The 14,621-nt window shown below is 53.1% G+C and overlaps 6 protein-coding genes across 6 annotated transcripts; 4 read left to right on the forward strand and 2 right to left on the reverse strand.

Annotated features, from left to right (window-relative positions):
* Positions 1–764: 764 nt before the first annotated feature.
* Positions 765–2,623, reverse strand: BU25DRAFT_415036 (chaperone protein dnaJ). Its single transcript, XM_033707444.1, has 3 exons — positions 2,606–2,623; positions 2,278–2,429; positions 765–2,225 (listed from the first exon to the last, which is right to left on the reverse strand). Exons 2-3 carry the CDS (start codon positions 2,311–2,313, stop codon positions 990–992), a joined length of 1,272 nt encoding a protein of 423 aa, XP_033556984.1. The 5' UTR covers positions 2,314–2,429; positions 2,606–2,623; the 3' UTR covers positions 765–989.
* A 451-nt stretch (positions 2,624–3,074) lies between these two features.
* On the forward strand, positions 3,075–3,580 carry BU25DRAFT_443028 (cytidine deaminase-like protein; the record flags this gene model as incomplete). Its single annotated transcript, XM_033709337.1, has 4 exons — positions 3,075–3,164; positions 3,195–3,236; positions 3,288–3,488; positions 3,527–3,580. The coding sequence occupies 4 exons, from the start codon at positions 3,075–3,077 to the stop codon at positions 3,578–3,580; spliced, it is 387 nt and encodes a 128-aa protein (XP_033556985.1).
* Positions 3,258–4,973, reverse strand: BU25DRAFT_415039 (uroporphyrinogen decarboxylase). The gene is made up of 5 exons (XM_033707445.1): positions 4,868–4,973; positions 4,773–4,814; positions 4,182–4,717; positions 3,744–4,134; positions 3,258–3,692 (listed from the first exon to the last, which is right to left on the reverse strand). Exons 1-5 carry the CDS (start codon positions 4,926–4,928, stop codon positions 3,622–3,624), a joined length of 1,101 nt encoding a protein of 366 aa, XP_033556986.1. The 5' UTR covers positions 4,929–4,973; the 3' UTR covers positions 3,258–3,621.
* Positions 4,974–5,106: 133 nt separating this feature from the next.
* On the forward strand, positions 5,107–8,390 carry BU25DRAFT_402132 (uncharacterized protein; the record flags this gene model as incomplete). Its single annotated transcript, XM_033705034.1, has 5 exons — positions 5,107–5,478; positions 5,526–5,624; positions 5,671–6,508; positions 6,556–8,205; positions 8,254–8,390. 5 exons carry the CDS (start codon positions 5,107–5,109, stop codon positions 8,388–8,390), a joined length of 3,096 nt encoding a protein of 1,031 aa, XP_033556987.1.
* Positions 8,391–8,857: 467 nt separating this feature from the next.
* Positions 8,858–10,563, forward strand: BU25DRAFT_415040 (uncharacterized protein). The gene is made up of 3 exons (XM_033707446.1): positions 8,858–9,282; positions 9,413–9,911; positions 10,014–10,563. The coding sequence occupies exons 1-3, from the start codon at positions 8,946–8,948 to the stop codon at positions 10,489–10,491; spliced, it is 1,314 nt and encodes a 437-aa protein (XP_033556988.1). The 5' UTR covers positions 8,858–8,945; the 3' UTR covers positions 10,492–10,563.
* Positions 10,424–11,183, forward strand: BU25DRAFT_205722 (uncharacterized protein). Its single transcript, XM_033701146.1, has one exon. The coding sequence runs from the start codon at positions 10,578–10,580 to the stop codon at positions 11,025–11,027; it is 450 nt and encodes a 149-aa protein (XP_033556989.1). The 5' UTR covers positions 10,424–10,577; the 3' UTR covers positions 11,028–11,183.
* The last annotated feature ends 3,438 nt before the right edge of the window (positions 11,184–14,621 follow it).

The raw sequence follows: 14,621 nt of genomic DNA on the forward strand, positions 1-14,621 counted from the left end.
TCGTTATTGATGCAACTCCAAATAACTCGCCCAACATGCTCTCAGAGCCGAATTGTCGTTGGAGACGCTATAACGTACAGTCACTAAGAGGTAGCCTGGTGAGTGCGCCTCCAAAACGTGCATTGGGTCATCTGCCGATGCCATCCCGGTTAACGCTGTGATAGCGCTCAACGTGGCTGCAGTCAGGCGGAGGGAATATGGCCGGATAGGAAGAAGATCCGTACAAAAGATCCTTTGTGGAGGCTCAGGTCACGTTGAAAAAAAAAACGGGCAGAAGACAGACAGTCAAACCCGATTGATGTCATGAGAAAGCGCCAGATTCATCAGAGGTGGAAGTGAAGGGAGCGACAAGGCGCCGATAGTCCGTCGTACACGCGCAGAACGCGACGAAAGAGAAAGCATGGCTCAGGGACGCATTGGTGACTTTGACGTAGTTGCTGGACGCATGAAAGTGTTGTTTGGCGCGAAAATGGACGTGGGACTTGACGGGCGTGTTGTTGTCGATGAGGTGAGAGTAAAGGTAGGTACGAAGGCGGTTGGCGCTAACGTGCAGTGGGATAGGGAGCAAGTCAAGTACGGGAAGGAGCGTTGATCACAAGCATCGACGGAGCAATTCAATTCGAAGTCTGAAATTACCACATGCATTTTCAATTACTCCCGCGATCCATACTCAGATCGCAAATATGCTCTGCGCAAAGGACGACCGTCTAAGAACGCCTTTGCCCAGTCATAGCAATGCTGTAAACAAGGAAAGCCACCGCTGCCCGGTCTATCGAAGAGAAAATCTCCTTTACGCTTTCATACATCGAAGCGTATTCTGCTCAGATATGCTTGGCTGTGATATGCGTAGCCAGTATGCCTGAACACCATCGTCATGCAAAACATCACCCCCAGAAGCCACGACGCCGTCCCCACTCCATTCTCCTCATGCTTCGTATCGTGCTTCGTTCGTCGTAAATCGTTCGCTATCAACTTTTCTCGCTCACATCTTACTGCGATGCGCACTGGACGCGCTCGGCACCAGGGTGCATGTCATCGTCATCATCGTCTGGGCTGGCCATGCCTCGTGCGCGTGTCTGCTCGCGTGTGGGGTCAACAGCTTCGAGAGTGAAGTCCTCAGTCATGGCGTTAGGAGGAGGTGTGGCATCGGGGGCCTTTCGTGGCGGCAGAACGGACTCGAGGGCGCGGATGTGCTCAGGTGTCATAGGTGTGCCGTCCTCGCCGCCAAGGCGCTCGGGGAACTTGACGTCAAACTGGATGTACAGGTTGCCGTGGTCGTGGTGCCTGTAGGATGGCATACCCTGGCCGCGGATAACCTTGACTTCGCCAGGGCTAATGCACTCGCCGGGGATGATGTCGACGGTCAACCACCGCTCGTCAAGGTGCTCGATGTGGATCTGGCCACCAGCAAGGGCGGTCAGGAGATCGATTTCGCAGTGGAAGAAGAGGTCGTCGCCCTTGCGCTGGAAACGGGCGTGCGGCTTCTGCTCGATCTCGAAGATGACATCGCCAGGCTCGACACCTGGAAGCTGGTCGCCTTCACCGCGGAACTCGATCTTGTGGCCGCTCTGGACACCGCGGTCGACATGGACGTGCAGAACCTTGCGCTCGATAATGGTCTTCTTGCCGTTGCACTGCTTGCACCTATCTTTGTCGCGGATGATCTCGCCCTCTCCCTGGCAGTCAGGGCAGACGGTCTGGAAGCGCTGGATCATGGGACCCATCTGCCTCATCATGTGCTTCATACCACGGCCATCGCAGCCAGCGCACTTCTTAACAGCACCCTCCTTACCACCGACACCGTGGCACTTGGGGCAAATGACAGACTTCTGTAGGGCGAGCTTGGAAATCTTACCGCGGTAGATGTCCTCGAGAGAGACCTTGTGGGTGTGGGAGATAGTACGCGCCTTCTTGGGGCCCTGCTCGCGCATACCACCGCCGAACATGCCTCCAAATGGGCCACCACCGCCGCCGCCGAAGAACTGCGCAAACAGATCCTCGGCAGCCATGCCGCCGCCGCCCATACCTCCCTGCTCGAGACCCTCCTCGCCATACTGGTCGTAGAGTTGTCGTTTTTGCGAGTCCTGGAGAACTTCGTATGCGTGTGAGAGGTCCTTGAACTTGTCGGCGGCGTCAGGGTTGTGTGCGTTTTTATCCGGGTGCCATTTCAGGGCGCCCTTTTTGTATGCGGACTTGAGCTGTGCTTCTGTGGCATCTGGAGACACCTGCGCCTGTTAATGCTGCTCTATTTTCCTCTTTCCACAAGGCTGTACATACCCCAAGGATGTCGTAAAACTTTGTGTCTTTCACCATGTTGGCGGTTGCGCTGCGTATAGTTGCGAAGACGAGGGGCTAGCGGGGTCGTAAAAGTGTGCGAGGGGTCGTAGGGAGTATATCGTGGGCGAGACAGGTGCGCGACGTCGCTGTGTCTAGAGATTGCAATGTCAGCGGCCGAGTTGTGGACCAGGGTTTGCTTTAACAAGCAGCTCAGCCTTGCGGAAGGCGCCCGTATCTTCTTTGCCGTGGAAGACTCGAACAGAAGGCGCTTACCAAGACTCGCCGGAAACGGGGCGCCGCTAGGGATGAGGAGAGAGATGGCACTTACGAGGGCGTCAATATCAGTGGTCGGCGATATTTGTTTTGTGAAGTCGCTGCAAGAGGCGAAAGCGTGGAGATTTAAAAGTAGTCAACCGGGATGTCAACTGCGCCGAGCTGCAGAAGATTCCAACTGATTCTATGGCCTTCCACCGCGACCCAACAGCCCAGAGCAGCCTGAAATCGATTCTCTGCCTGCACAAGCATTTCAGCTGCCCCCACTGATGGAACTGGTTTAACAAAATCCGGGAAGAAAACCTCAAGAGAGTTATTCAAGGCATTTCGTCACAAAGTGCAGTTCGTCGAGGCTTCCAATTTTGGAGCACTGAGTCCGTGCGTCCCCACCAATCGGCAAGGGTCGAGATCACCAGAAGCTTATCGCTGCGAAGCACCAGCGATTAGCGACGTTGGACCCTGATTGCTGTTCGTGATGCCACTTCTCTGCTGTGTGTGAGCTGCTCTCATCGAAATCTTTTACCATGTCTGCGCAAGATACTGGCTTCCAGGCTGCCTTACACGAGGCTCGTCGAGGCAGCAGCGAAGGCGGAGTGTCTATCGGCGCAGCCTTAGTCTCAGCTGAAGGCAAGATACTGGGCTAGGGATATAACATGCGTATTCAGAATGGCAGTGCTACTCTGCATGTCAGTGTCGCCCCATGGTGCCTGCCTCGACCCTTACGCTGACCATATCAGGCAGAAATATCCGCTCGAGAAAATGCAGGGCACCTTCCAGCTTCGGCTTACCAAGGTGCAACCACGTACACCAGCCTCTCGCCGTGTGACATGTGTACCGGTGCATGCGTTATGTACAATATCAAGAGAGTCGTCATCGGTCAGAACATATCGTTTGTTGGAGGTGAGGAGTATCTGAAGAGTAAGGGTATCGAGGTCGTGGTGCTGCAGAATGAGAGGTGCGAAGCACTGATGCAAAGTTCATCAAGGAGAAACCTGGAGATTGGTACGAGGATATTGGAGAGGATCAGTAGGTCATGCACGCCGTCTGGTTGCAAGCCTATCATTCGTGGCATTATGTCGTCAGCCTATGGATCTCTTCGAAGTAGAATTTTAGGTCGTCTGGTTTGACGAACGGTGTTATGCCTAGAGCTTGTTAGCACTTTGTATGCCTGTATATTATGTATGGGAGCTTACCATGACCAAGATTGGCAATCCAGCCCTGTTTCCCTCCACCAAATCCAGCAACCATGTTCTCGACCACCCTTGTGATCGACTCGTGGCTGCCGTACAGAATGCCTGGGTCTGCATTGCCTTGCAGGACTTTGCCCTTCGACTGTGCAAGTTGATAGGCCTCCGCTGGATCATGCAGCCAGTCCAAACCAATGGTGTTGTAGTTCGATTCGCAGAGTGCTGGCAATGCGTACCATGCGCCCTTAGCGAAGACGGTCATGGGAACGGGCTCCAGACCCTTCGATTTGATGCGCGCAGGCAGGTTGTCGGCGATGTAGTTCAGGTATGGCAAGGAGAACTCCTTGAAGGACTGGGGAGAGAGCTCGCCCGCCCACGAATCGAAGACTTGGATCATCTACAACAGTTAGTGTTCACCGTTCGCAATGGTTCAGAAGAGCCTACCTGAGCACCAGCCTCCACCTGCAAAGCCAAATACTCTACACAAAGCTCGGCAATCTTCTGCAGCAGCGCCTTACTGGCTTCTGGGTACTTGTACACCCATGTCTTGACCTGGATGAACATCTTGCTGCCACCACCCTCGACCATGTAGCTCAGAAGCGTCCAAGGCGCACCGCAGAAACCGATCAAAGGCACTCGACCAGCGAGCTTTTGCCTTGTCAAGGTGATGGCCTTGTAGACATAGTCTAACGATTCCTTCACATCGACCTTGCGCTCCATGACCTCCTTGTACTGCTCATCGTCTGGTGTCTGTAGCGGCTCGGGGAAGTGGGGGCCCTTCTTGTCCACCATGATGACCTCCATGCCCATTGCTTGAGGTATAACGAGGATGTCGGAGAAGATAATGGCAGCATCGACGAGTCCGGCATATCGGTCAATTGGCTGGAGAGTAAGGTTTGAGGCAATTTCGGGGTTGCGGCAGCATTCGAAGAAGTCGTTCTTGCCTTTTTCTTCGTGGTATTCAGGCAGGTAGCGTCCAGCTGTTTAATTGTTAGTTCTGCGAATGCACCGAGGTACAAATGTATAGCTTCATACCTTGACGCATCACCCACATGGGTGCACGCTCAACTTTCTCGCCTGGGAGACGTCAATATTATTGGTCAGTCAGTCATTGCCTTTCTGCTACTTACCCTTTGCAGTGCGTAGAATCAGAGTATTCTTCATAGGCCATTCTTCAAAAGACGGTGCCATTGTTGCTGTGAGGTGGAGTGTAAGAACGAGCAGCCTCGGAATTCTATGATGATGGAAGGAAGGAGCCACCTCCGACAAACCCCGCGCCTGCCCTCCTTTAGTCCCGCTAGACCGCATGCAGACGCGACATCTCGGACGCGCCTTCCTTTCGCTGAAGTGACATCGTCAACCAGAGATCATGCTTTTTAAGCATGCTCATTGTACGACGCATTTCAGACCGCTGACATTGTCGCGGAACCTCTTCCTCACTCCACGGCCGCACGCCAAAGCCCTGAGGAGCTCCTTTTCAAGCTTGACGCGACCTTGCGCGAAACCACGTGCAACGCAGCTTGTAGGTGCAACATGGAACCAAGAGTTGCAACGTCGAGGTGCGAAGCGGAAAGCCTCGCTCAACCTCGAAGATGTACCACAAGGTGCCATTGGGTCTGATACGTTACCACCTCAAGACGATGCTGAGCCAGACTATCCTCCACTGCTGCAGCAGGTCCGCAACAATATGCTCAAGTTCAACCATTGCGTATTGGTGACTAGAGTTGGTGGTTTCTACGAGGTATGTGTAAAATCATATGAATCAGCAGCATCCACTAACAGGACTAGCTCTATTTCGAACATGCTGACGAGTATGCTCCGCTATTGAACTTGAAGAAAGCCAAGCGGAAACCATCGAAGGGCAGTAAGAAACCTGCTGTGTCAATGGTGAGTAGATCATAGACCATTTTTGTGCAAAAGTTAAGATGAATAGGCCGGCTTTCCTGCCTATCAGCTGGACCGCTACCTCAAGATCCTTGTCCAGGACTTGAACAAGCATGTTGCCATCAGTGACGAGTTCATCAACGAAGTACTCAACAGGGCCAAAGGCGAGCTACAGTACACTCGACGAGTGTCTCGCATCATCACGCCCGGTACATTGATTGATGAACACTTTATGGACCCTTGGGAGAACAACTACCTCCTCAGCATCCACGTCGATCCCAAGACGCTCGAGAAGGACAAGGCTGTCACGAAATGTCCAGGAAGCTCCAACGTACCTTCAGTACTCAATCTACCTCGCACAGAGGTTGGCCTTGCCTGGATTGATCTGTCCAGTGGCGACTTCCTTACGCAAAGCACTGACATTGCATCGCTGCCCACTGCTGTCGCTCGCATCAAGCCCAGAGAAATCGTGCTCGATAGCATTTTTGAGGAGGCCGAGCACTCACGCATCGTATCCATACTGCAAGAAGACGGACACATCATAACTTTCCAAGAACCCTCACAAGAACCACTTGCTGTCAAGAACTGGATATCCATGCTGGAGGATGCTGTAGACGACTTCGATCCTGCAAACTTCACGTCTGGCGAAGTGGCTGCCGGTGGCTCACTTTTGCACTACGTCAAGAACCAACTGCTTGGTTCGCGGACACGACTACAAGCTCCAGTCAGGCACCAAGCTGAAGATCACATGAGCATCGATAAGAACAGCTTGAGGGCGTTAGAAATTAGAAGCACGATCCGCGATGGCACATACGAAGGTAGCTTATTGCACTCCTTGAAGAACACAGTCACCAGAAGTGGCACACGCCTACTCTCACAACGCTTGTGTAGGTGTAATCTATGTGTATTACCATAATATGCTAACAGATCGCAGCCGCACCGTCCATGTCTCTCTCTACGATCAATGATCGGCTCGACTTGGTCGAAGAGATGATAGAATATCCCCAGCTCAGGCAAGACGTCATAGCACTGCTCGGACAGACCTTCGACTCGCTTCGTCTGGTGACTAAGTTCACCTACGGTCGTGGCGATGCCGACGACCTTATGGAGCTTTCCAAAACCGTAGCTACTACTTCCGACCTATTTTATGTCGTGCGTGAACACACGACTTCCAGGAATGCGATTCCGGTCGACCCGAATAGTGAGGCCTCAGAGACCAGGCGACGGCACTGCATGTCTACGTTCGAGCGGCGATTCGATCTTGAAGGTGTATGTGAGCTTGCAAAGCGCATACGGTATGCGATTGACGAGGACGCGCTCTCTGAGTATCACCGTGTTGAAGATGAGCAGGCAGAAGAAATGTCGGAGTTGGCACAAGATGTCCTGGGCCGTGAAGCAGGCGAGGAGGACCTGAAAAACATGCCGAAGCGCATTCAGCCGAAGCCACACGCGATCACAGGCAGCTATAAAAGTGCCACAGACGGACGAGATGATATCTGGATCATGAAGCGCAAGGCAAGCCCAGCTTTACACCGACTGCACAAGTCCTTAGACTCCATGGTCGAAACCAAAGCAGAGCTCGAGGCTAGATTACGGCAACAGATGGATGTCTCCAGCTTGACGCTCAAGTGGACACCGAACCTCGCACATATTGCCCATGTCAAGGGTAAGGATGTGTCACGCGTCACACCGTACTTTCCCAAAAGCCTGAGCAGCAGCAAGTCCACACGTTCATTCCAGGTTCCCGAATGGACGCAACTGGGTGCACAGATGGACGAGACTCGCTTCCGAATCCGCAACGAAGAGCAGCGAGTGTTGGGAGAACTACGTGAAAGAGTTGTCCGTAACCTTGTAAGACTTCGCCGCAACGCAGCCGTGCTTGATGAACTCGATGTTGCGTGCGCCTTTGCTCTTCTTGCAGTGGAAAAGAACTTCACACGGCCTATCATAACACCTGGAACATCGCACAATATTGTAGGTGGCCGACATCCCGTCGTCGAAAGTAGCAGTAGCGATCAAGGTCGCAAGTTCACACCCAACGACTGCATACTCGACGACAAAGAACGCATCTGGCTTATCACTGGCCCCAACATGGCGGGCAAGAGTACGTATCTCCGACAGAACGCTCTGATTTCGATTCTCGCCCAGACTGGATCATTCGTGCCAGCCGAGTATGCGGAAATCGGTCTTGTTGACAAAGTCTTCAGTCGGGTTGGCTCAGCAGACAATCTCTTCCTCGATCAGTCTACCTTTATGGTAGAGATGCTGGAGACTGCTCAGATCCTTAAAGAGGCTACGCCGCGTTCGTTCGTCATCATGGATGAGGTTGGTCGAGGAACTGCCCCTGAGGACGGCATTGCGGTAGGCTACGCTTGCTTGCATCATCTGTACCATGTCAACCAATGTCGGACACTGTTTGCGACCCACTTCCACGCTCTTACTGATATGACGAGGGACTTCGATAAGCTAGCTTTCTACTGTAACGATGTCCGCGAGGAGGCGGACGGCAAGTTCTCCTACGTGCACCGGCTGAAGAAAGGTGTCAACCGTGAGAGCCATGCCTTGAAGGTTGCCCGAGTTGCAGGTAAGTCTGAAACCCCATGAGCAGACGCCACTTACTGACTGACATCAGGCCTTCCTGAGGATGCCATTGCAGTTGCTGCTAGGATTCGCAAACAGCTAAAGCTCGATTCATCTAACCCAATATCGGCTGCACACTCTGCCAAAACCAAGGCAACCCGCAAAGGTAAAGCTGCTGCCGCGGAGTGAGTCTCCACGCAGTTCACTGCTCGTGCTGTACGATACGCATTGTATCATATCATGTATAACCCGGAATAGCCTCTTTTGTTATCCCTCCAGCTCCAGCATTAGATACCCACCATCATGTACAATATACCGCTACGCGTGCAGCGCTCGTGTCCTGAACACAGATACCTCAATTAGGTACACCGCTCGTCACAGAGGCTTCACAAACAACCAAATTTATCATGCTCTGCATGCATCTGGTGGTACGAGCACTTGCCGAGCACAGCGCGTGTGGAGCACGATGCCCTAGGTTATCAAGCTCGTGCATGTACGCTCTTGAAATGGGATGGTGTGCTGAAGATAGAGCGCTCGTGCAACCAATCTCATCGCTGCTGAGCAACGTCGTTGACGCCGTGCGTGGCGAGCGCGAACTAACTTAGTTTACCCCACACTTTTGTACCCGCTAGACTACCTGACGTCCCGCCCGTATCTCGGTGACTTGACCTTCAAGCTTCCTCTTGTTCACTCGCTTTCGACAAAAATTTTCTTCAATTTACTTGTGTTGTAAGATCTCTCAAGATGGGCGAAGCAAAGCCCTCGTCTCCACCAGTAGCTCCCACCTCCTACCCCTCACCCCAGCAGATCTCGCCCCACCTAGCTCTTCAACCTCCACTATCCCGCCGCGGCAAAGGTCCAGGTCTTATTTTGGTTCTTGACCACTATGCGCTGATTGAGGCGAGTGAGCAGCATTTGGACCCCCCACCGCTGCAGAAATGGGCCGAGGAGGGTTTCGCAGTCGCACAGGTTCTTGTGCCGGGGAAGGTAGAGGATGGTGGCGAATTCCCATTGGATAGGGCGTTGGAAGTGCTTAAAGGGTGTGAGGAATGCGTGTTTGGGAAGGGTGTTGGCGTTGTTTGTGAGTTTCTTATTTTCATTGATTCAGGGTTAGAGATGGATCGGTTTGATGGAAGAGTTGGGAGCACAGCGATCAATGCAACTAGACATTGCATCCAGACAAAAAAGTTGAAAACTGATCCATAATCTAGCATACCTCTCCAGACTCCCTTTCTACGTCGAAGAGGGCGTAATCCAGCACCCCGAAATCCTTGCCGTAGTATCCTACGGCGGCCGCCAACTCTCCACCCTCCACGAAGCAGACACCGCCCTTCCTCCCCAACTCGTCCACGTCTCCGGTCCCAAAGTTGCCCGTCGAGAGTCCCTCCCCTTGAATCCCGATCCAGAGCCCTCGTACTCATCGCCAACGCCAACGCGCCCTGCCGGCATCGTGAAGACGTTCCGCTACGAAGATGCAACCAAAGACTCGAATTGGGTGCTCCCTGCTGATCCCACTTACTCGAAGCGCAATGCGGGGATTGCGCACGCAAGGAGTGTGGCGTTCCTCAAGCCGTTTCTGAATGGACCGTATTTTGATCTGGAGGCCGTGTGGGATGAGCATTGTTTGTATGAGTTTGGGGAGAGGGCGGTGGAGAAGACAATGGCGACTATGGTGGCGCAGCCTTATGTTAACCATATCCCGACCATGACGTGAGTCCCTGTCCTTGTTTGGTATTGATGGAGGATTGGCTCCCTGGGAACGACTACGTATTGGCTTGTACTAAGGAGCAGGAGCGTGCTGACATTCAGCAGGGGCGGAATCGGCAAAGAAAGACTAACAGCTTTCTACACGCACCACTTTATCTTCAGCAATCCGGACGACACCGCACTCTCGCTCGTAAGCAGAACAGTAGGCACCGACCGCGTCATTGACGAATTCGTCTTCTCCCTCACCCACGACAAAGAAGTGCCCTGGCTGCTCCCCGGCATCCCACCCACGGGGAAGAAACTCGAGATCCCATTCACGTCCATAGTAGCCATGCGCGGCGACAGACTGTGCCATGAGCATATCAGCTGGGACCAGGCGACCGCGCTGAAGCAATTGGATCTGTTGCCGGAGTATGTGCCGTTTCGACACCCGATTGATGGGAGGGGGGCTTCAGAGGGGAAGAGGTTTGAGGTTAAGTTACCGGTGGTGGGAAAGGAGACGGGGAGGAAGTTGGTAAATGAGGGGAGTGAGGAGAGTAATGCGTTAATGGGGAGGAGTTGGAGGGAGGTCGATGACGTGTGAAGGATATTTTGATAATTTTGCACATGTGTAGGTAGAAATTTGTAACAGTATTGCAATTGATTGAATCATGCGTCCATGGTAAAGGGATGTACGGGTCACTGACTGTTCGAATGCCGTGCACAGATGACTGCACTGCAACAGCTGGCAATCTAAACCACGGTTTCGAGCCGCTTGATTGCCAATCGCCCGATGGAAGCGCCCCAGTAAGGCCTCTTTCAGGATACAGTGCTCATACGCGTTTGGAACGTGACGGTGACATCGGGTTTCTAAGTACGGAGAAGCTGTTCCACGCGCGAACAGGCGGCGTCCAGCTCCTGCTGTGGAGGAACGTGGACGTCCTCGAATATCATTCCCATGACTTCCACATGTCTGTTGTTCGGCAGCTCAGTCAAGAACTCAAGACTCTTACTGTCGCCAAATTCGCCAAAGGAATCTGTCTGGTGGGTATACCAAATGCTTTTCCTTCCTTGGTATCCATACGTAGCAAGCTGCATGGGAGGAGCCAGGTCTCGGAACGGATTCGCCGACAGACGTGAAGAAGATTCATTCCCGAACAATTTTTCACGTCGTCACGGGGAAAGCTGCGGGGTGAAATGCAGAGATCTCCGGTGAAAACGTATGCGTAGATCTTGTTTCGAATTTCACCGGGGAGACGGAGTAGTGGAGCTGTCTCTACGTTACGCTCAGGTTCTGAAGTTTGTTAGTAAGCTTTGCTTTCTGAGACTTCGAAAGTAGGACTTGCTTTTCGAGACACTTCCTTTTGGTTTCGAACACGCGGCTTTTACTGAAACTTTGCGCCGCTTCTTGTCTTGCCTTCTGGTCACCTTTCTTCGAACTCCGCACGACAGTCCACAGGGTTGTTGAATCATCTTCGGTCGCCATCGTGACGGAATTGGTATATAGTTGCGGTGACAGTGGGTGTGAGGTGATATACGACGACTGACGAATGTGTTGTGCTATCGCCTATGGCTTGGCACTGATGCGTAGGCGAAGGTGAAGGTGTAGCATGCAGTAGTCTTTGAACACATCCGCTCCTATTTGCGCAAGCTACCTTCACCTAGCGGCCAAGCTTACTAGTCGCTCCTAACGCTTATAAAGCCTGCTCTTGACCACAATCTCTCTTGGTACCTTGAACTCAGTTGCATCGACCTCGCGCGAGCAGTACACACATCGAGTGTCAAAGTCACGACTACCTCCGGGCTGTAGGTACGTAACTGCAAGCCTGAACTTCGCTCTTACACATGGCCAATAATGACTTCGCAGGAACACAATGGCACCAGCTTCGAATGGCACCAACTTTCTGAGCCTTCCTGTAGAGGTTCGCAACAAGATCTATGCGCTCGCCTTGGGCGGTGACATACTCACGGCAGGTGAGGTACAACAGGTAGGAGTCATCCTCGTGACAGAAGATGGTTCAGGTCAAGTGGCCGGAAGCCAAGATCACGTTTCAGCGCGTGCAGAGCGTTGGTCAGGCTCACTAGTCAGGAAGATTTTGAGATAGGCTCAAGTTGCAGGTTACCGTGATTGAGGAGCTACAACAAACAGAGGTGGCAATTGGAACGTTGCGGGCAAAGGAAATATCGACATGGCAACATGATGTTGTACAGAGGTTGTATGTAAGCGGCAAATTTTCCCGACTGGACCGTTGAGCTGCTGCCTTGCATCTTGAACAAACCAGACGATCTTGAAGATGTCAGTGTATCGATGTTGGCTGCTGGTCCCGTGATTGGCACTGGAAGACAAGCGTTTGGAGATGTTTGCCAGTTCTTCTAGGTGGATCCTGCCCGGAAGTTGCTCCGCTCGTTCTTTCTTGCAGGAAGCTGGTCATATGGAGAAGGAAAGAGCGCACAGCCGCAAGGAGCTGCCTTCTCGAAAGCCGTTTAGTTGCTTCTGACGAACTCGAGCTCCTGACTTTCTCGGATCGCTGAACACGCGTCTTCATTCCAGAGTATTGATTTCTGCCGTTCGTGTTGCAAGAAAGATGACGTGCCATGCCGAACAACCGTTGAGCAGGGATTCCAGCCCAGGGTCTGTAGCTCCAGCCCCGCCGACCGTTCCGCCTGTCACCTCTCCCCGCGCCCAGACATCGAATGCCTCTCACGCTTCATTGTCACCTCTTGAATGATGGCGGAGGCCGGAGCCGGTCCTGCGGCGACCGCGGAGACGGTCGCTCTGAGTTTGTCTGATCATGGCATCGATCACGAGCAGCAACACGCAGCCCAGATGATCCAGCGCAACTACCGCGGATACAGAGAACGCCGCCAACTTCAGGGCATCGGGCTGGATGCTAGTGCACGCTGGGCAGAAGTACGCCGTCCAAATCTTTCGTGAACCCGGATCTCGAAGTTGACAGTTCAATAGGCTGTTCGAGACGGTTAGCCCGCCTCTTCTCCGCGCTCAGCGCATCCTAACTGTCCCCCCAGCGAAATGGCGCAATGCCACACGCCTCCAGTCACGTGCAGACAGCGCCCCAAATCGAGACGGCCTGATGACCCCCGAACAACACGCCCGCGCAAACTCTGAGGCAGCGCGAAACAACTGGAAACGTGTCGGCGAAATCGCGCGTCGTGCGGGCGCAGACGATGCGCCTGATGTCTCCCACTCGGATAGCGACGACTCGCGCTCGCCCGAAGAGCGCACCAACCAGAGGAGAAAGAGGGGGGAGCAGAAGTCTGAGCGCGACAAAACGGCCAAGATGATGGACCTGCAATATTTTCTCGAGATGGTAGACCAGAAACATCGATATGGCTCGAATCTGCGCGCATACCACGAGGAATGGAAAAAGGCCGCGACCAACGAGAACTTCTTCTACTGGCTCGACAAAGGCGATGGCCGCACCTTTGAGCATCCTACTGTCTCGAGGGAGCGGTTGGAGAAAGAACAAGTCCGGTATTTGTCGCGCGAGGAGCGGCTGAATTATATGGTCAAGATTGATACCGAAGGTCGGCTGTGCTGGGCGAAGAACGGCGAGCGGATCAATACGACGACCGAGTACAAGGACAGCGTGAATGGAATCGTTCCTGTGGATGATGATACTCCGGCGTATGGGCCGAATGGGCAGCTACTGCATGACGGGCAGAGCAAGAACTTCAGACACTCGAGAAGCTCGTCCATATCATCGAGCAGTTCGACTTCCTCGGCAGAGCATAGTGACGTCGAGGGCGAACACTATGTAAATGAGGACCTGGACCGGGCGAAGGGGATCAAGAAGATCAAGCATGTGTCGGCGGCGACAATACTGAACCACCTGTTGCGCAGCTCGGTCAAACCGAACTCCTGGATATTTGTAAGTCTCTCCTTTCCTTGCTCATGTCTTCTTTAATACCCTTCGGAGCCAACGGGGCGACGTAATGCCAGCGAAAGTAGCCTCTCCATTCCGAACCCATCGAAGTCCTCTCTTGAAGATTCCCTGTGGTGTCAATGGTAGCGAGATCGGAGACTTTGATCTCGCGAATCAATCGATTGAGCGTCGAAAATTTCTTCCCTGTCAAAAACCCGACTCGGCTTCCTGGACCTCTTTGTGGTTTCGCTCCTTCGGCTCGCAATACCTGAAGTCGTAGCCACTTGAGTCAGACATGTAGAAAACCAACTATTGACAGTGTGCATGCTTACCTCACTCAGGTCGCAGACACATCCTTCCGTCTCTACATCGGCATTAAGCAGTCCGGGGCTTTCCAACATTCCTCCTTCCTCCACGGTGCGCGCATATCCGCCGCAGGTCTCGTCCGCATTAAAGACGGCCAGTTGCGTCGCCTCTCACCCTTATCAGGACACTATCGTCCACCCACAAAGAATTTCCGCGCTTTCGTGCATAACATGCAAGACAACGGCGTCGACATGAGCCGCGTCAGCATATCGCGTTCGTATGCGGTACTAGTTGGTTTGGAAGCGTACGTCAAAACCAGACGAAAAGTCAAGAAGGGCGTTGGTGCAGTCAAAGATGCTGAGACTAAGGTCGTGCATCCCGAAGTCTATGAGAAGAAAGTCGAGGAACAGAAGGATAACAGTGAGAGTGCGCAGCGCGAGAGACAACTCCTTGCTGACCAGGCGGAGAAGGAGGAAGCCGAGCGGAAGGAGAGGAGCTGGAAGCGCCGGATATGGAAGAAGATCAGTCGAGGTGGTGAGAAAGA

This window comes from Macroventuria anomochaeta (assembly GCF_010093625.1).
Source record: "Macroventuria anomochaeta strain CBS 525.71 unplaced genomic scaffold BU25scaffold_42, whole genome shotgun sequence".
Lineage (NCBI taxonomy): Eukaryota > Fungi > Ascomycota > Dothideomycetes > Pleosporales > Didymellaceae > Macroventuria > Macroventuria anomochaeta.

What these genes read in the sequence shown, in the direction of transcription:
- BU25DRAFT_415036 (XM_033707444.1), bottom strand. Translation starts at nt 2,313, where the DNA reads ATGGTGAAAGACACAAAGTTTTACGACATCCTTGGG. An exon ending in AGTTTTACGACATCCTTGGG is followed by an intron (nt 2,226 to 2,277) that starts GTATGTACAGCC and finishes TAACAGGCGCAG; the next exon opens with GTGTCTCCAGATGCCACAGA.
- BU25DRAFT_415039 (XM_033707445.1), bottom strand. Translation starts at nt 4,928, where the DNA reads ATGGCACCGTCTTTTGAAGAATGGCCTATGAAGAATACTCTGATTCTA. An exon ending in AGGTGGAGGCTGGTGCTCAG is followed by an intron (nt 4,135 to 4,181) that starts GTAGGCTCTTCT and finishes TAACTGTTGTAG; the next exon opens with ATGATCCAAGTCTTCGATTC. An exon ending in GATTGCCAATCTTGGTCATG is followed by an intron (nt 3,693 to 3,743) that starts GTAAGCTCCCAT and finishes AACAAGCTCTAG; the next exon opens with GCATAACACCGTTCGTCAAA.
- BU25DRAFT_415040 (XM_033707446.1), top strand. Translation starts at nt 8,946, where the DNA reads ATGGGCGAAGCAAAGCCCTCGTCTCCACCAGTAGCTCCCACCTCCTAC. An exon ending in GAAGGGTGTTGGCGTTGTTT is followed by an intron (nt 9,283 to 9,412) that starts GTGAGTTTCTTA and finishes TCCATAATCTAG; the next exon opens with CATACCTCTCCAGACTCCCT. An exon ending in AACCATATCCCGACCATGAC is followed by an intron (nt 9,912 to 10,013) that starts GTGAGTCCCTGT and finishes GACATTCAGCAG; the next exon opens with GGGCGGAATCGGCAAAGAAA.
- BU25DRAFT_205722 (XM_033701146.1), top strand. Translation starts at nt 10,578, where the DNA reads ATGTACGGGTCACTGACTGTTCGAATGCCGTGCACAGATGACTGCACT.